We start from the raw sequence: 20,249 nt of genomic DNA, 5'->3' as shown, positions 1-20,249 counted from the left end.
AAAGGCCCAGAGGCAGGCAGGAGCTGAGCAGGCTTGAGGCACTGAAGGGAAGCCAAGTGTGGCTGGGGAGCAAGGGAGATGCTTGGAGGTGGGGTCTGAGGTGGGCAGGGGCAGACCCTGTTCATGTGTTTTCAGCTCTCATAAGGGCTTTGTCGTGGATTCCAAATCTACTCCATTGCAGTGCACAGCCGCTGGAGGTATCATGGAAAGCTTCTAGCAGGTTGCGTGGCCCAAATTGGGTGCTTGTTAGCTGGAAAGTATTGATACACACTAATGAGTGTGTGTATCATGATGTCTAGAGCCTGGAAGGAGGAAAATGAAAATTGCTTGTTTTTTTTTTTTTTAAGTGACAAATTCTTTTCTAAAAAACTAGATTTGTCATACGGGTCTATAAATTTGAACGCTGGTATGCACAATAGAGTTGCCCACTTGGAGCCTTTTTAAGCTCTCATGTCTAATTTTATCAAGGGTATTTTAAAAGGTCAGGGGCAGTGGCCGAGGATGCAGAGAAAACCAACAGGAAAATTAAAGATAGGCAGGACCTTGTTTGTTAAGTCACCAGCACAACACTGTGCCGGATAAATATTTAGTAAGTGACTTTTGGTGCTGACCTCTCCCTAGGCGTGCTATTCACAGCAGTACACAAGGACTGGGGGTGAGGAAGGGCCAGCATCTTCTTCCTGTTAATTCATTCATCTGATCCTGCCAATAACTCTGGCAAGTAGAGTCACTGAGTAAGAATTATAACCATACCACCAACTGTAATGGGGGAACTGCACTTTTAAAGCCCCTCAGAGTGTGATCATCGCAATCTATCTTCATATTGTGAGGGTGAAGTTGGAGTTGGAGTTGGAGTTGTGCAGTGCACTGGCTGGGCAGCCGTACACAGCTGGACTGTCTACAAGATGGCTTTTATTCTTATTATAGACCGAATGAGTCCCTCCATGCGCACCCCAGGATTCATAGGTTGCAAACTAATCCAAAATGTGCTGGTTTTTGGAGGTGGGGCTTTCTTGAAATGAGGGGTCATGCTGGCAGTGCTCCCAGTGATGGGCTTGATGCCCTCATAAAAGAAACCCCAGTGAGCTCTTTTCCCCCCTCTGTCAGGTGAGGACACAGTGAGAAGACAACGGACTATGAACCAGGGAGTGGGCCCCCACTAGACAAGGAATCTGCTAGCACCTTGATCTTGGGCTTCTCGGCCTCCGGAACTATGAAGAATAAATGTTGTTTATAAGCTGCTCCATCTATGGTATTGGGTTATAGCAGCCTGAAGAGCCTAAGACAGGGATTGGTACTGAGAAGAGGGGTGCTGCTAAAACCTACAAATGTGGAAGCAGCTTTGGAACTGGGTAGTGGGTAGCAGCTGCAAGAGTTTTGAGGTACGTGCTCAAAAAAGCCTGTCATCCTTCACAGCACTGCCGTGGACAGACCATTAAGGACAATTCTGGGGAGGGCTCAGAAAGAAAAGCGGATTGCGGGAGAGAAAGCTTCCATTCCCTTGGAGACTTCTGAAGTCATCCTAAACAGAATTTGTGAAAATATGGATGGTACATTCCCTTGGAGACTTCTGAAGTCATCCTAAACAGAATTTGTGAAAATATGGATGGTACATTCTGCTGAGGCCTCACATGGAAATGAGGAAAGTATCATTTGGCACTGGGGAAGAGGCCATTCCTTGTTACAAAGTGGCAGAGAATCTGGCTGAATTGTGAGTTCTCTTGTTTCACGGAAGGGAGAATTTGTGAGCATTGAAATTGGATATTTAGCAGAGGAAATTTCTAAGCAAGGTGTCAAAGGAGCAACCTGGTTTCTCCTGACTGCTCATAAAATGTGAGAAGAGAGCGATGATTGGAAGATGAAAGTGTTCCGCAAAAGGGAACCAGAATTTAAAGATCTGGGAAATCTCAGCCTGTCCACATTGCAGAAATTGAGAATGCTAAGATATTGGCCAAACAGTAAACATTTGATAAAGAGAGATTAGTGTGGATTAGAGGGCTGGTACTCTTTTTCAAGACAAGAGAAGAATGACCTGGAAGGGGATTGGGAGATCAGCAAGGCTGCCACTGCCCCGCAAGCCTGGAGTGCGTGGCTCTCAGCGGCAGGCGGGGGTGTATGGGGGGCCCAGATTGGAGGAGGCCTCCTGGCGCCACAGAGCTGAGACCCCAGCCAGAGAAAGCTGCAGGGCGGTCCTGCCTGTGGACCTGGAAGGCAGAGCATCCAGCCAGTGAGGATTCGTCTTGAGCCCTAAGATGTAACGTTGTGTGCTCTGTTAGGCTTGGGGCTTACCTGAGACCTGTCACTCTTCCTCCTTTCTTCCTGCCTTTGGGAATGGGACCATCTGTCTGAGGTGTGTCCCATCTTTGTGTTTTGGAAGCACCTTGCTCCCTAGGTTTCAGAGGTTCACAGCTGGAAAGGAGTTTCCCTCAGGTGACACTGCACCTCGCATCTCATGCATCCCCGATTTAGGTGATATTTAGATGAGGCTTTGAACTTCAGAGTTGATGCTAGAACCAGTTAATCTTTTGGGGATTTGGGGATAGCAAAAATGTATTTTGTGTGTGAGAAGAACATGAATTTGGGTGTGGTTCAGGGTGGAATGTGATCAACTTAATGTATCCCCTCCAAATTTGTATGTGAAAACCTAATCCTGGGAGTTCCTGTTGTGGCTCAGTCGGTTACAAACCTGACTAGTATCCATGAGGATGTGGGTTCGATCCCTGGCCTTGCTCAGTGGGTTAAGGATCCAATGTTGCCCTGAGCTGTGGTGTAGGTCACAGAGGTGGCATTGCTGTGGCTGTGGCTTTGGCTGGCAGCTGAGGCTCCAGTTCCATCCCTATCCATATGCCACACTTGCCACCCTAAAAAACAAAACAAAACAAAAACCACCCAATCCCCAGTGTGATGGTATCAGGAGGTGATTAAGCCATGAGGGTGGTGCCCCCCTGAATGAGATTAGTGCCCTTATTAAAGAGCCACCAGAGCTTCTCTCACCCCCTCCACCCTGTGAGGAAAAAGACAACCACCTAGAAACCAGGAAGCAGATACTCTCCAGACACCCCATCTCCTAGCACTTTGCTATTGGACTTACCAGCCTCTAGAACTATGAGAAAGAAACGTTTGTTTGTCATAAGTCACACAGTCTGTTACAGCAGCCTGCATGGACAATCCCCACTTACAGAAAAAACCTGATGTCACCTGGGGCTCAGCGAGGACATGTGACTAGGATCAGCAGATGCAGGATCTGAACACAGATAACACCTGGAGAGTAACAGCTGCACCCACCCCTGGCTGCCTCCTTCCCACTGTCAGGATTCAGGCAAATGAAAACAAAATGAGAGAGAGACTGTTGAGGACGGTGAGGGATGAAGCCCGAGGAGAGATCCAGGAAGAAATAAGGCATTCCAGCGGGGTGGGAGGTGGGGTTAGGAGGGGACCGGAGTTTGAGCGGAGCCTTGGCAGAGGAGTCAGACTCCCATCGGCAGGTGGGGGAAGGGAGCTGGAGAGCCGTCGGCCACATCGTTTTGTGGCTGCATCCCTCTGCCACCTCCCAGCTGCAGCTGCACCTCATCCATAAGCGGACAACGCACACCCATCATTCATTTATAAATGTTTATTTCCATCTAAATCAGCAAACGGCTGCCTCTCCTGATGGCCGTGCACGCGCCTCTCAGGGCACTGATCCACTTTGAGGGTTGGCACAGGGAGGCTGGCTGTGCGGTTTTGACGGCCCCGTTGGAAGGAAATTAAGTGCTCCGAGCAGTTGCTTCATAGCGGCTTCCAAGGTGGGAAATCAGCATCATCGCCTGCAGTCTACAGATAAGGTTGGCTCCGGGGCGCGCCTTGCTCCAGCTTAGAAGAAAGACCAGACTTCCCCAGTGAGTGAGTGTGGGGGAAACTCACATGGAGGAGGACACTGATGCTCACAGCAATCATCTTAATGGTAGCTGACGCTGATCGGGCCCTTTTTATGTTCCAGGGGCTGTACTAAGTATGGGAGAGAAATCCCATCATCCCTTCCTTGGGACCAGGTTCAGAAGTCAGCATGTAAGAGGCAAATACTTGTGTCTAGCCATAATTTGCCTTAAATTGTCCATAAAGTTCAGGGCACATGGTCACGTGTGCTCCTGAACAAGAGGCTTATATATAAACATGAAAGGTATGATTTTGCCTGAATATATTAATAGTCCCTCCCCCAGGCTGGGACATTGAAAGCAGGGGTGGGTAAAATTTTTATTTCTCTCTCATCCCCTCTGGTCCATCTCTCTTTTCCTCCTCTTGGTTTCTCCCCCTCATCTTTCTGCCAAACACATACATTTGAATTCCCCCTTAAGTTAAATACTCATTGAATGCAACTTCACTCTTTTACTTCATGCTTAATGTTGGGGAGGGGAAGTTTCTCCCTCTTGAGTTCTTGGGGGCTGGACTGATAATAAAACTGACACAGGACAGATTAAGAGGAGAAAAACAAATATTTTTAAACTTCATTTGGCCACGCCCACGGCATATGGAAGTTCCTAGGCCAGGGATTGAACCCACACCACAGCAATGACAATGCCAGATCCCTAACCTATTGAGCCACCAGGGAACTCCAAGAAACACATTTTAGTTCATGCTGGTCCACACAGATGTGGGACCTAGGAAGTACTTTATAGACAAAGAAATGATAAATTTGGGAGGAATTGCCAGGACAAAGACACTTAGGTTTTGGTGGCCAATTAGTGAAGAATCTAAACCAAATTTGGGCTTGGGGTAGTAAATTAAAGAAGTAACAGGGTTTATTGATATTGGCTTCTTGGCCCAAATTCCCTACCTCTGGTGGTAAGAATGTCCTTTTACTTCCAGGTGGAGGGAGGGAACCTTTCCCAGGAGATTTTTTTTTCCTGCTTTCAGGGAGACAGGAAAAGGCGTTCCAGAAAAGACAGGAAAAGAGTGTTCCTCCTGTGTTGGCCATTTCTTAAGTAACTTTAATTCAAAATGATCGATCTGCTATTGAGACACTTTTGGGGGCAGCTTCCTCTAGGTCTCAACAGATACAGTAACCCTGTAGCTTACAGTGAAGGATACTGAGGCTCAGAGAAGTTTAGGCATATGCCTGAGGTTGCACAGCTCTTGAACTTGGCCCCAGGATGCAAATTCTCAGGCAGGGAGACTCCAGAGCCTGTGAGTTGTCACCTGGGAAAGCGAGAGACCACCCTCTGGGCCACCATCCCTGATATTATGGCCTCCTTGGGCCCCTTCTGCGGATGCAACTTGAGTCTCAGACCCAACCAGTGATCCAGCTATTACCAACCCGAGTCTCCCTTTTAAAAACTGAAAAACTTATGGTCTCCGGAGGAGACAGTTTGGGGGGCGGGAGGATGTGCTTGGGTTATGGGATGGAAATCCTGTGAAATTGGATTGTTATGATCCTTATACAACTACAGATGTGATCAATTCATTTGAGTAATAAAAAAAAAAGAATCTTATAGTTAAGAAAATGAACACTTGGTCACTGATATCTACTCTCCTGGCTCAATCCCCCAAGTCATATTCTTACCACATTTTTTTTAATGTGTTTGCATGTAGAGAAACTTTTCTGAAAGTTTAATCCACAATCAACTGGTGTGAGTTGAGAACCCAAATGAGAAAAAAAACAATCTATGCATAGAGGTAATTCCTTTTAAAATGGCACCTTCCACTTAATCAATTATCCTTGCAGACGTCTAAAATTAAATTTAATCTGTAATTCTTAAGAAAAAAAAAAGTGTTTCTTCCGGTCCAGCCCTGCGATTTAATAGCCGATATTGTGTGCACATTAAACCCCCAATGATTATTCACGTTTATTGAAGCTTAACAGGCATCCAGTATATAAAAGATGACTCTCTTATATGGCTGTCAGACCTCAGTAAACATGTTTAATAATTAATTGGCATTAGGCAAACATAATTGTGTGATTCTAAATTAAGTGTTCGGTGAGGCGTACCGTGAATGGGAAACCAGAGTGGTGGTTTATTACTTAAAGTTCAGGCTGTCAGTCTGGCTTTTCACATCCGAAAAAAAAAAAAAAAAAAAACACCCTGCTTTCAAAGCCATGTCCCAGGCCTCCCGTTGCCTCACGTCAAGAAAAGTCACCAGCCGTCTTGTTTCTAGACCCTTTGATCTGAGAAACATTTCTTATTTGGTTAGCTGTTTGTCTTTCTGTGTATTCACCTGGGGTTCTGCAAGTCCTGAGCCAAGAAACTGTGTGACGTGCAAGATATTGTCACATGTCAGCTTTCAGGTGAATTAACCAGTTCAGCCTTAAACTCCCTTTCCCCTCACACAGCCAATTCTTGACATTTGCTGTAGTTATATTCTCTAAATTTGCTGCAAACACTGAATTAGGAAATACTGAACCATTGTTCCTAGGGGAACTAGGAGATGAGGTTCCTCTGAGCCTCTGGTCATGCTATTTTTGTCACCTGATCAAGACGTAACTTTGTTTTAAGGGCGTTTCTGTTTAAAGTCACGTCAGTTAATTTATATTGTTGATTCTTGAACATTGAACTCATGGCCAGGGTCACTGTAACTGGTGCCCACAATGAACCTTAAGTAATGCACACGTGTTCTCTGCAAGGCACCTCACAGCCTCCTGTGCTCAGAAACACAGGACACACCCCAGCACTGCACATGCAGGCCTGTTTTAAACAGCAAAACACCAACAAAAGGCACAAACATTAAAAAGAAAAATGTACCATGAGAGACTATGAAAAGGATACTTGTTTACAGTATGAGCTGAAACAAGAAAGCAGAATGTTGTCTTGTTCTCTCTCAGCTGAGGTTCCTGTGGGATGTGTCACATTTTGGGCAACTCTGCTTTCCACCCATAATGCAGAAGCGCCGTGAATGCTGATTTTGAGCCTACAAATAATTTTGCAGTAGGCAAATATACACATACTGTATCTTTGAGTGTTGGAATGAAGATTCTATTAAACTCAGCCATCCGTATGCTATACGTCCTCTGCTAGGCCTTTGTACAAGCTGTTCCACCTGCCTGGAACATCATCCATTGATCCTCATGATGCTTTTGCTCAGAGCAGGTGTTCAGTAATATTTGTCCAGTTGACTCATTTTCAGATAAGGACCTCAAATAGATGTCATCTGAAAATGCTCTTTACTTTTCTTTTTTTTGTTGTTGTTTTTGTTTTGTTTTGTTTTTTGTTTTTTGTTTTTTTAATATGATTTTTATTTATTTATTTATTTATGTTTTTATTTTCCCACTGTACAGCAAGGGGATCAAGTTATCCTTACATGTATACATTACAATTACATTTTTCCCCCACCCTTTGTTCTGTTGCAACATGAGTATCTAGACAAAGTTCTCAATGCTACTTAGTAGGATCTCCTTGTAAATTTATTCTAAGTTGTGTCTGATAAGCCCAAGCTCCCGATCCCTCCCACTCCCTCCCCCTCCCATCAGGCAACCACAAGTCTCTTCTCCAAGTCCATGATTGTCTTTTCTGAGGAGATGTTCATTTGTGCTGGATATTAGATTCCAGTTATAAGTGATATCATATGGTATTTGTCTTTGTCTTTCTGGCTCATTTCACTCAGTATGAGATTCTCTAGTTCCATCCATGTTGCTGCAAATGGCACTATGTCATTCTTTTTATGGCTGAGTAGTATTCCATTGTGTATATGTACCACATCTTCCAAATCCAATCATCTGTCGATGGACATTTGGGTTGTTTCCATGTCCTGGCCATTGTGAATAGTGCTGCAATGAACATGCGGGTGCACGTGTCTCTTTTAAGTAGAGTTTTGTCCGGATAGATGCCCAAGAGTGGGATTGCGGGGTCATATGGAAGTTCTATGTATTGATTTCTCAGGTATCTCCAAACTGTTCTCCATAGTGGCTGTACCAGTTGACATTCCCACCAGCAGTGCAGGAGGGTTCCCTTTTCTCCACAGCCCCTCCAGCACTTGCCATTTGTGGATTTATTAATGATGGCCATTCTGACTGGTGTGAGGTGGTATCTCATGGTAGTTTTGATTTGCATTTCTCTTTACTTTTCAGTAGTCCATCGTTTCTGTCAAAGTTCATTGCTGTTACTTATTATTTCAATCTAAATATCAGTTAATATTCACCTAATTAGTTAATGTTCTGCCTTGGCTTTTAACTTGCTCACCTGCCTCTAAATCCTTTAAAGATTGGCAACAAATCTCTTAGGATTCACCTAGGAACAAGGAAGAGCCTAGCCCAGCAGGGACTCCTGGATGGGTCAGATCTGTATGGCAGCAAAAAAACTGTTCCCAGAATTTTCATCCAGATATGAAGCCCATCTGCACACACCCTACAGGGAGGTGGAGGAGTCAGGTGGAGAAGCGCCAGTGCCGTAACATTAATGAGTCAGTCTAATGGCAACCTACGGGGCACTGATGGGCGTAAGGGGGATGTTCTGAGACCACTGGACCTTCCCGGAGTCCCTAACATAGTTTCCATCATGGCTTTGCTGGGGGTTTGGAGCTACACGCAGAGCTTGGCCCCAGAGTCTGGGAAAGCCAAGTTTCTCCTGGGATCTTTTAGAAAATTACGTTTTGAGAACTAGAATTTAATTTCTAGGGATTTGAAAACATTTTAAAAGTACATTATGAAATTCATGTATACTTATTTTAAAAGTTAGAACAGATCACATGTACAGTCTCATAGCACCTAAACATACGCATTTAAAAATTTTAGTGTATTTGGTCGTGTTTTTCTTTTGTATTTGGGTTCTTAGTATAATTTCAGTCCTATGGCGTACAAAAGTCTTCTGCTTCTTCCCCCCCACTTAGTATGGCGGCATCAGCACATAGTTCACATCACCCTTGTTTCAAACAGCTGCAGTCTTGCCCATTGATTGATTGCATTATCACTTGCTAGCCATTCCACTGCTATTTTATTTATTTATTTATTTATTTTTGGTCTTTTTTTTTTTGCTATTTCTTGGTCTTGGGCCGCTCCCACGGCATATGGAGATTCCCAGACTAGGGGTCCAATCGGAGCTGTAGCCACCGGCCTACACCAGAGCCACAGCAACGCGGGATCCGAGCCGCGTCTGCAACCTACACCACAGCTCACGGCAACGCTGGATCGTCAACCCACTGAGCAAGGCCAGGGATCGAACCCGCAACCTCATGCTTCCTAGTCGGATTCGTTAACCACTGCGCCACGACGGGAACTCCCATTCCGCTATTGTTAGACATTGTTCCTAGTTTGTTTTTTTCTGGGTTTTTTTTGACTCTTTCTATAAGAACTACACAATCTATTCTTTTTTTTTTTTTTTTTTTAAACTAAAGCTAGTCCATTTCTGGGATTATTTTTAGCCCAGATTATCAGAAGTAGACTTACTGGTTCATTGGGTAGGGCCATTTTTAAGGCTCTTGATAACATAACCTAACTGTTAAGAATGTGGGAGCAGGAGTTCCCGTCGTGGTGCAGTGGTTAACGAATCCGACTAGGAACCATGAGGTTGCGGGTTCGGTCCCTGCCCTTGCTCAGTGGGTTGACAATCCGGCATTGCCCTGAGCTGTGGTGTAGGTTGCAGACGCGGCTCGGATCCCGCATTGCTGTGGCTCTGGCGTAGGCTGGTGGCTACAGCTCCGATTTGACCCCTAGCCTGGGAACCTCCATATGCCGCGGGAGCCGCCCAAAGAAATAGCAAAAAGACAAAAAAAAAAAAAAAAAAAAAAGAATGTGGGAGCATGCCCATTGTAGCAGATCCTCTCCAACACAGTGTTATTGTTTTTTAACCTTTCCTGTTTATTTTTAAAAATTTTTATTCGAGTTGATTTACACTGTTGTGCCAATTTCTGCTGTACAGCCAAGTGACCCAGCCATACACATGTATACCTGCCCTTTCTTATGTTATTTTCCATTATGTTCTATCCCAAGAGACTGGATATAGTTCCCTGTGCTATACAGTAGGACCTCATTGCTTATTCATTCTAAGTGTAATAGTTTGCATTTACTAACCTCACACTCCATCCCATTCCCTCCCCCCTCCTTGGCAACGGCAAGTCTGTTCTCTATGTCAGTGAGTCTGTTTCTTTTTTGAAGATTGGTTACCTTTGCTAAGTTTAAAAAAGATCAAGAGGGAGTTCCCATTTCAGCTCAGCAGTTAACGAACCCGACTAGCATCCATGAGGACATGGGTTCCATCCTTGGCCTCGCTCAGTGGATTAAGGGTCAGGCGTTGCCCTGCCCTGTGGTATAGGTCGCAGACACGGCTCAGATCCCATGTTGCTGTGGCTGTGGTGTAGGCCAGTAGCTGTAGCTCTGATTGGAGGACCCCTAGCCTGGGAACCTCCATATGCCGTGGGTGGGGCCTAAAAAGACAAATAAATAAATTAATTAAAATAAAATAAAAGAGACCCAGAGTTTTTTCCTTCACTATGGCAAGGCTACACAGGACAGCCACCTCCAGATGGCCAGACCTGTGTTCCCATAAGCCTCATACAGTGTATGTGTGCACACATGTCTGCATGCATGTACAGAATCCAATAGTGAATTAAATTTTTTTTTTTAATTCATGATACTGGCAGGAAATGTCTTTGGGTTGTGACTCTTTCCAGTATTTCTTAAAAAAGCTTATCTTCCCGCACTTTATGCCTGGTATGCTTGGGGGTTTGTTTAGATCTATTCATTTTAACTCTCTCTCTCTCTTCTTTTCCTGCAATGGAACATGCAGCTCTTGAGGATGACAATTGCCAAACAGAGGCTTGGAGATGAAGAAATTGGTGTGCGGCACTTTGCGGCCCACGAGCGTGAAGATCTGGTTCAGCAGCTGGAGAGAGCTAAGGAACAGGTTACCGCCAACATCTGCAAAGAGTGGGAGATGTTGGAGTTTCCCATTGTGACTCAGCGGGTTAAGAATCTGACTAGACCCATGAGGACGTGGGTTCGATCCCTGGCCTGGCTCAGTGGGTTAAGGATCCAGTGTTGCTGTGAGCTGCAGCTTAGGTGGCCGATCGGCTCAGATGTGGCATTGCTGTGCCCGTGGTATAGACCAGCAGCTGCAGCTCAGGTTCTACCCCTAACCTGGGAACATCCATATGCCTTGGGTATAGCCCAAAAAAAGAAAAAGAGAGTAGGAGATGTGTTTACACAGCTGGGCATGATGCAAGGAAGGGTAGATTGTGCCCCTCCCCCCATTTCTCAGAGAGTATGGGGTGCCTGGGATGTGATCCGAGGAGGAAGAAAGATGCAGTTTGAATGCATTTTCTGCTTCTGTGCTCTGCTAGGTTCCCAAGCAGCCTCTTCTGTTTCTGGCCGCCAGCAGGTCTGCTGTCTTACGTTGAGTGCCGTTGCTCTAAAGACAGCAGGGAACATCCCCCCCTTACCCAGGATAGATAGGGAGAGAACATGACAAACTGGCCTTAATTTGCAAGTTTCCGCTGAAATGCTGAGCGTTGCTTTTTAGGCAGACTCTCAACGGGTACTGAACCCTAGTTAGTGAACAGCTTAGAGGGCCCAAACTTCATTTTTCTTCCCTTACTAATTGGTTTTGAAGAGCAGAACAAGATTTCTGGGTCTAGAGTGGTTTGAAAAAGTCTGTATTTGTAAGACACTGGCTGTTGTTCCCAAGGTCTGGATTTGCCCTCTCCCAGCCTCCGGCTCGAGGGCAGGCTGCAGGGGGTCAGCCCTGGGCTCTGTGTTTCCAGGCTGCTGCTTCCCTCTCATCTTAGGTAGAGTACATGTCTGGCCGGAAGTCGTCCCCTTGCTTTTAGCTTTTATCATTTTCCAGTGTGCGGTGCTTAGCGTTTTATAGCAAGCGGGTGGTATTAATAAGCTCTCTAAAAGTCACTCAGCAAAGCAGAAGGCTCCGTCTCCATAAAGCCACGTCTGAAGAACACCTTGAGTCGGGGCGCTTCCTTTGGTTTCAGATCGAATCTCTGGAGCACGACCTGCAGGCCTCTGTGGACGAGCTTCAGGATGTGAAAGAAGAGCGGTCTTCCTACCAGGACAAAGTCGAGAGGCTCAACCAGGAGCTCAACCACATCCTGAGCGGTCACGAGAACCGTATCATTGACGTGGACGCCCTGTGCATGGAGAACAGGTGGGTGGCCGGGCCCGGGGCCCAAGCCCACGTCGGATGCTGGCTCGCCACGCGCCTGCACCTGCAGGCTGGAAGTTATTTGCAGCCCTGTTTACATGTGTGAACACTGCCTTACAGTGAAAGGAAAGTCCCCACCCTCACACCACGAGATTCCTGTCACACATTCATTGTAACGGTGAAAAAAAAAAAGCAGAACCACATATGCTCACACACCTGATTCATCCCCTCTTTCTTCCTGCCCTCCCCGGGTGGATGAGAAGGATAGGGAACCAGTGAAAGCTGCTGGGCTTTGCTATCAGGGAAGACAGAAAAGAATAAGAAAATAAACTGAGAAATCCCCTTAGCCGTTTCTTTTCCCAGAGGCACATTTCTACGTATATATGTGACTAACTTAACGCTGGGTCTGGCGTCAGCTCTTCCTGCCTCGCTTCCCAGTGGCATCATCTTAATGGGAATTCTGTGCAAACTGTGTTGATACCCCTGAGGGAGTCTCTGCAGAGGGCTCTTGGAAAGTGAGGTGTCTGTGATTTGGGCGTATTTGACCTTGATCGCAGCCATTTAAGAAGAAGCCCCAAAGATGCACTTTGCTTTTTCCTCCTTTGGGTGATGAGAAGGCATCGTATGTAAAGAATGGCTCTTGGGTGGTTTTCTTTTTTTTCCTCTCCTACTTAAGCATTTTTTTTTTTTAACTTTGTCCCCAAACTCTTCTTAGTTGTATCTATCTATGCTTTTCCAGGTACCTTCAAGAGAGATTAAAGCAACTTCACGAAGAGGTCAACCTCTTGAAATCTAACATTGCCAAATACAAGGTAGAAAATCATGACGGTGATGCTGATGATTCACTCCTATACATCTAAATGTCATTCTATTTTAATTCCCTTTTATGTGCCAAAGATATTCTAGTGCTTGCCTGCCCTCCCAGATAGAGTCCCATAAGAGTTTTTAACGGAGGCGTCAGTAAGACTTAAACCCCAAACAGCAACCACAATACAAGCAGCTTTTACCGAATCTGCTTCCGCTGCTGTTATCTGCACAGGGTGCAGCGAGCCCACCAGAGTCTGGACATGGCCTCTTTACAGCCTTGGTTCCCATATTAAATGAGTTTTCTTATCCGGCTTCTCTAGAAAATGTTCTGTCATCAGATGCTCTTTGTCTCCTAATCATCCGTAAGAAAATGATTTCCGAGCAATGAAGAAATAAAGATGAGAAATCGCAATCTCCACGATAATGTCCGAGTCACACTGAAAGGACAGAATGTTTAAATTCGCCCCACTGTTATTTAGACTCATTCCAGCACCATTAGTTAGATAATATCTATTTCTGCAGATGTTCGTTGTTAAGTGTTATAATTAGAAAAACCTCCTGGGTTTCTCTGCTTTGAAAATAGATTGATTTCTCTTCCTGAGGGTGAAGTTTTATCGCGGTCTCCGTGCTGGGGAGAGCCGTCTCATTTCCCTGGCTTTGGACGTTGGCCTTTCTTCTCAGACGCCTCTGTGCTGTTCTTCCTTTTCCATTCTCTGGGGGCCACGCTTGCGTGTACGCCCATCTATATATACACCCAGAGCCAAAGAAGAATACAGCGTTTAAAGTTGTATAATTAATACATAATTTAAAAAATGTGTGTATGCATTCGCTTAACAGCATTTATTCACGTCTATGTGCCAAACACTGGCTGTATAGCACATAGCAATTTTAATGTAACGGTCTGTTCTAGGAACGACACATATGCACTTCCTTAATCTTGGGTCCATGGCAAATTTCATTCATCAATCATGGCCCTTTCTCCAGTCCAGCTTCAGAATCCTTCCAGACACCACTAACAGTTTTTTGGCATTGGTCCATGAAAGTCAACCTATTCTTTATCTCATGTCTCTTCGGAAGAGGTTTCCATAACTAGGGACTTCACACTTTTAGACTGAGTTCTTGCTTCAGATTTGATTTAATTTAGCCAATATGCATCGAGTGCCTTCTATATATAGGAGGATGTAATTGCTGTAATTCTGCTGGGCACCAACTTAAAAAAAAAAAAGAAAAAAAAAAAAACAACTCTTTACCAGGTCCATAAAAATCATAACTCTTTGGCAGGGACTCTGAATTTTCAACGTCGGGCCAGCATTTGGAGTTTGCGAAGAGTTCTCGTGTGCTAGGTGGGAGAATGGCCCTTCTGTGGTTAGGTGTTCTTCCCTTACTGGCTTTTCTGATGGAGATTTTTGTTTTCTCCCAATGCTGCTTTAGAATGCTCTCGAGAGACGGAAAAATTCCAAAGGCCAGGGTAAATCCAGCAGCAGTGCCTTGACTGGAGTCCTGTCTGCAAAGCAAGGTAGGGGTCATGTTCAGGGAGGGGCCGCTTAGGATCCCCGAACGCCAGCACCCTGGGTGCACACCTCATTTTGTAAACTGGGCACCGTGGTAACTGGTAAAGCAGTCACTGCCCCTGCCCTCGCAACTTCCGCCTGCGTCAGGATTTCCTGCAGGGCTTATTAAGACTCAGCTTCCTGGACCCCACCTCCGGCTTTCTAACAGTGTGGGTCTGGGGTGAGACCAGAGAATATGCCTTTCTAAAAAGTCCCCAGTCGATGCTCGTGCTGGCTCCAGGACTGCTGTATTAGAGATTTCTCTAATGACTGGACTCCGTTTGCAACTATTCCCCTAACCATGCTCTCCTTTCCAGAATGTTTTCCCTTCTCTAATCACCAGGTGAGCATCTCCAAGTGTCTGTTCCATCCTCCTCAAGTTTCTCCTTTCCTGGCCTCTATGACCAGACTAGAAAAGTCTCAGAGCTGCTAAAAATCATTTTATCATGGCACATGTGCCTTTTTCAAAGAAGCTTTTATTGATTGCAATTTTGTTCCTCTTTCTTGTCAATGCCAATGAAAAATAATGATCTTCCAGGAACTGTCAGCGGAATAAATAGCAGAGAGCTTGCTTCTGACACTTAATATTTGGGGATTCAGTTCTAAACGGAAGTCTCAAGTGGGCGGAGCTGGGCTGGCCTGCTTTGAGCTTGCTGGAGTGCAGGTTTGCCAGGATCATGTGGCAGTCCTCATCAGTGCTACAGTGGGTTTGTTTTGGTTTGGTGTTTGTTTTGTTTTGTTTTAGGGCCACACCTGCATCATATGGAGGTTCCCAGGCTAGGGGTCCAACTGAAGCTGCAACTGCCACCCTACATCACAGCCATAGCAACATCAGATACAAGCCACTTGGGTGACCTACACCACAGCTCACCGCAATGCCGGATCCTTAACCCACTGAGCGAGGCCAGGGATTGAACCTGTGTCCTCATGGTTCCTAGTCAGATTCGTTTCTTTCTTTCTTTCTTTTTTTTTTTTTTTAATTGTCTTTTTCTAGGGCCATACTCAAGGCATATGGAAGTTCCCGGGCTAGGAGTCTAATCGGAGCTGTTGCTGCCAGCCTATGCCAGAGCCATAGCAATGCCAGATCTGAGCTGAATTTTCGGCCTACACTACGGCTCATAGCAACGCCAGGTCCTTAACCCACTGAGCAAGGCCAGGGATCAAACCTGCAAACTCACGGTTCCCAGTTGGATTCATTTCCATTGCACCACAACGGGAACTCCAAGTCGATTTCATTTCAGCTGTGCCACCATGGGAACTCTGTTTTTTTTTGTTTGTTTGTTTGTTTTTTCTATTTCTTGGGCCGTTCCCGTGGCATATGGAGGTTCCCAGGCCAGGGGTAGAATCAGAGCTGTAGCCACAGCAACGCGGGATCCGAGCCGAGTCTGCAACCTACACCACAGCTCACGGCAACGCCGGATCGTTAACCCACTGAGCAAGGCCAGGGACGGAACCCGCAACCTCATGGTTCCTAGTCGGATTCGCTAACCACTGTGCCACAACGGGAACTCCTGGATTTTTTTTTTAAAACTACTGAATCTCCAGCCTACCTAATAACCTAGACCACTTCCAGGAAACTTTTGTTTTTCACTCTACTAGAAAAGGACACCCTAGAATTGTTTTTAAAAAGAAAACTACAAAACTTGATAGAAATGTGAAGTGGCCCATCTAGAAATAGCTCTGGATCCCCTCGATAGCCAAGCATCTTTGAATGCTGAGACCCGGTCCTGTCACTGATGTGGGGGATACTGGCCACACTCAAACACCATGGCACAGAGGTCAGCCTGGCACAACCTTTCTCTAGAATCACTTGGCAACCCGTAATGAAAAGCCTTAAACTGATCTCCTTTGAGCCAGCAAGAAATAATTGCAGATGTATGCAAGCATTTTGCCTCAAGAAAGTTCTTCCTACATTAGTTATAAGAGTTTTTAAAAGTGCATTGAAAACAACATAAAAGTCCAGCGGTAATTAAATCAATTACTATAGATCTGTGCATGGAGTACTAGGCAGCCGTTACATTTTATATTTTAGTAGATACGCATGATGAGACATAAGGTTAAGTGAAAAAAACAGAGCTTTTTCCCATTTTTGAAGAGAAATGTGTGAATTTATGTGTCTACATACAGGCGTATAGGAAATGGTGTACAGAGATGCCTAGCGAGAGATTTTTATTGTTTCTTTTGTTTCCCGTCTGGTAGGAGTACACGTGGTTGTTGTCTTTGGGGGTTATCTCTTAGTTTCTGAAAACATGCATATATAAAATATATTTTGAATTCTAAATCTCCTATGTTACCTTGCCTGCCCACCCCCCACCCCTGCCCCGAGGGTACCACACAGTGGGAAGCTGTGATATAAGGCAAGCAGCTCAGAACTAGAGTCATTGTCATTTGCCTGCCTGTGTGCCCTTCAGCTAATGTTTTGAATCCATCAGTAGCTTGCTTTTCTGTCCATGAAATGGGAATAAATAACCCTTTCCAGGTTATTTTTTTTTTTAATTCTGAGTCTCAAATGTATTAGGCAGTATAAGTGTTTTGAAAATATAAAATATTGGACAAATGCAAAAGAGTATCATCCTTTTATTGTAAAAGTGTTGATAAAAGTCCATGAGGACTTCCTCCTCTCTTTTTAACCCTCACGCTGGATTTTGTTGTTGTCCTTGTTTGACTTTTGACACTTGAAGTGGACTCTTCCATTGCAACACAGTAGCCTGTAGAAGCTGAGAACTGATCCCAGCTTCATTATCAAGCAAAAACTGGCATTGGTTTGCATCCCGGTGTTCCAGAAGGACTGAAGACTGAGTTGTACATTTTATATCTCACCTAGTCCAGGACCTGCTCTCCGAGGATCACGGGTGCAGTCTCCCAGCCACCCCACAGTCCATTTCTGATCTGAAATCTCTGGCAACAGCTCTGTTGGAGACGATCCATGAGAAAAACATGGTGATCCAGCACCAGAGGCAGACCAACAAGTAGGTGGGCTGGACCCTTGGGTGCAGGGTGGGCAGGAGCTCTGTGGGGCAATGGCTGTCAGCAGTGGGTGGCAACCAGATGGGATTGCAGGTCTTAAGGGAAGGAAAGAAGAGCCCTCAAATGTGGAAGGAAACTGACCAAACTAGAACCGTGCTTCTGACATCTTGGCTCTCAGCTGGAACCAATAAGGAAATAAAACTGGTTATTGCTTATTGAATCCTTACTCAGAGCCACTCGCCAAGTAAAGTAATGCATATTACAACTGACATTTTTTTTTTTTTATGGCTGCATCCCTGGCATATGGAAGTTCCCAGGCCAGGGGTTGAGTCTAAGCCACAACTGCAACCTGTGCTGCAGTTGTGGCAAGGCAGGAGCCTTTAACCCATTGCACCAGGCTGGGAATCGAACCCATGTTAAGTTGGATTCTTAACCCACTGTCCCACAGTGGGAACTCCATGACTGACTTTGAGAGTAGGCTTACCCAGGGAGTGGAACCTGCTCTCCTCCAGGCCTCCCCTTAGGGGAGGCACCTCCTTGCACCTTTGTAACCTCACTGAATGGCTCTCTGGGCTCTTGAACAGCAGGAACACCCAAGCATCAGCTTATAGGCAGCTGGGCCTAGAAGGGACTCTCAGGCCATTTTTCCAGATTACCACCACCACGACCACCACCAAAGTGTTGAAAAGGAACGATAATTAAAATACTTCAACTGAAAAAAAAAAAAGTACAACCTGACACTTGAGGGTTCTGTTTTAGTCGGCAGACGTGCTTAGGACTGCAAGCCCAGGAAGCAGCATCTCAAAGAACCCAAAGAAAACTGCTCCAGGGAGGCGAGTGGGGAGCAAGGATATACAGGAGGTTTGCAATAAAGGCCTGGTGTTCGGAACAAAAGATTGCTGTTAGTAACAGAAAACTAGAGATCTCCAGTTAAGGAAGTTGGCGCTTTTCTTTGTATGGGAAGATGCAAGAGGCTGGGCTGGCTGACCTCCTTCCTTGGACATGCAGCTCAGCATCAGGGGCCAGTATCCTGTGTTTCCTCCAGCTGCCCCCTTGGGGTGGCTGCAGTCCAATGGCTGTTAGATGGCAGATCTTGTTTGTTTCCTACCTGAGCTCCCTCTGGGCTCACCCTCGGGGATGGCTTCGATGGCTGATAGGGCAGGCAATACTTTATTTCTCAAATAGGATGTCTTATTTGGTTACTATACATGTGTTGACTATGTTGGGCAAAATCAAGCAAGTTAAGTAGCAGCGACGGCAGAAGCAACATCGGAAGTGTTCAAAGAATGATGGATAAACCATAAAGTAAAGCCACAAACATGGCCAACAAGGTGGGCTTCCAGGGCAGCCACCCAAGGCCCGGTGTTCAGAAGGCCTTGCTCTCAGTCTAATGCTCCATGGTCGCCATCTTGATTTTTTTTGTTTTCTTTTTAGGGCTGCACCTGCAGCATATGGATGTTCCCAGGCTAGGGGTCGAATCAGAGCTGCAGTTGCCAGCCTACACCACAGCCCCAGCCACATGGGGTCCCATCTAGAAATTCTTCATCGTTTTTTAACAAGGGGGCCCTGAATTTTCACATTGCCTTCGGCCCTGCAGATTACGTAACTGTCCTGCTTGGAAGGCCCATGCAAGGAACCCAGATTTAAGGGTAGAATCTGGGAGGAGGTGCTAAATGGTGGGCGTCCAACAAGAAGGAAAGGGGCAGGGATTGGGGGCCTGGCAAGTTGGGGGGGGGCACAGGGAGAGTAGCAACTGGAAAATGGTGGAGAGTATTGTAAAGAAAACCTCATAGGAAAATGAGAGGTCATGAGTGAAGGGAAGACGATGTGGGAGATCAGGATATATAGACAAAAGAAAGCAGGGAGCCCTGGGGGGAATAGAGGCAAGGATGCCAAGGGGAATTTATCGATAAAAGTCTTACAAATTCCTTTAAAGGAAATCTTCACCAGGGACTGAAAGAGCCAGATGCTCAAATGGAGACACTTCTCATGGGAGAGAGAAGAAATGGGGATCTCCCCAGAATAGGCACGAGGTCTGTCTTGTTCAGGAAGAATCACCCACCCTCTGTTCCCAGGAGCCCGCTGTGTCCTCACGGGCTCCCTCTAAAGCACCCACTGGGGCTCTTTCAAACCTTCTCAGGTCTTCTAAACCCTAGTCTCTTCTCAGCGGGTGAACTCGGCTCCTCTTTGCTGAGAAAACAAGTCCTGCCTCTCTGAGCCCCAAGGCTTACCGTGCCCTTGCGACCAGTGTCTTCCACCCCCGTCCTTTTGTCTCTGAAAAACGCACCTTCCTGTTGGTCCACACCGCCTTCTCTCCTCTGGGGCCCCCGCTCTCCTGTGACCTCCTGTTTCACCCTCTTCAACCTCTGCCCTTCCTCCAGCTTCTGCACCTTCACCCAGAAACCTCCTGGATCTTCTTGAACCTCCTAGAGGGTTCCCATGAATGCAATTCACCTCAAAGCTTTGCAAACAGGAGGCCACCTCTAGCTCTTCAACAACCACCCCCTTAGAGTGTGCTCTGCGGGACACTCTTGTAAGAATTACTTGGAGGGGGTGCTTGTTTAGAAATGCAGATTCAGGGGGTTTCTGGAGGGCATGTCAGGATGCTGGATTTTGATAAGCTTCTGGGGATGCCATGGGCAGGAACAGAAGATCGCTTTGGCTTTAATACCTCCCAAGACGGCTTTTGAATCTTCCGTGGCAATCTTCCTTTGAAGGTCTCCAGTACCCCCCAACCCCACTTTCTGAGCCTCTTTCATCTAGAATTTCTCTGCATCCCAATTCCCATCTTGAAACCCATCTTCATGGATTCCTCCAATGCTCTCTGCTGCCTGGTTCCCTGCTCCTTCCTCCTTCCACCCAGGCCCCC

General features: G+C 46.0%; 1 protein-coding gene and 1 long non-coding RNA gene across 12 annotated transcripts in view; both read left to right on the top strand.

The window, feature by feature from the left end:
• Positions 1-20,249, top strand: part of CCDC149 (coiled-coil domain containing 149) — a 109,322-nt gene that overhangs the window by 62,152 nt on the left and 26,921 nt on the right. For all 11 annotated transcript variants that reach the window (XM_084971656.1, XM_021100561.2, XM_021100560.2 and 8 more), the window contains 5 exons: positions 10,692-10,808; positions 11,887-12,059; positions 12,796-12,868; positions 14,295-14,379; positions 17,238-17,382. In XM_084971656.1, the coding sequence (XP_084827782.1) occupies positions 10,692-10,808; positions 11,887-12,059; positions 12,796-12,868; positions 14,295-14,379; positions 17,238-17,382 (593 nt within the window). The remainder of the gene's footprint in view (positions 1-10,691; positions 10,809-11,886; positions 12,060-12,795; positions 12,869-14,294; positions 14,380-17,237; positions 17,383-20,249) is intronic.
• LOC146400352 (uncharacterized) lies at positions 91-5,746 on the top strand. The gene is made up of 2 exons (XR_014812263.1): positions 91-3,412; positions 3,555-5,746. It is a non-coding gene; the product is annotated as an uncharacterized LOC146400352 (long non-coding RNA).

The sequence above is a fragment of the Sus scrofa genome, chromosome 8, assembly GCF_054392235.1.
Source record: "Sus scrofa isolate SSC_HxYL_T2T_F1_AM1 chromosome 8, Sscrofa_HxYL_maternal_Yorkshire_Landrace_v2.0, whole genome shotgun sequence".
NCBI classification, from domain to species: domain Eukaryota; kingdom Metazoa; phylum Chordata; class Mammalia; order Artiodactyla; family Suidae; genus Sus; species Sus scrofa.
Note: the sequence above shows the minus strand (reverse complement) of the source record. Positions and strands in the feature narration are given on the sequence as shown.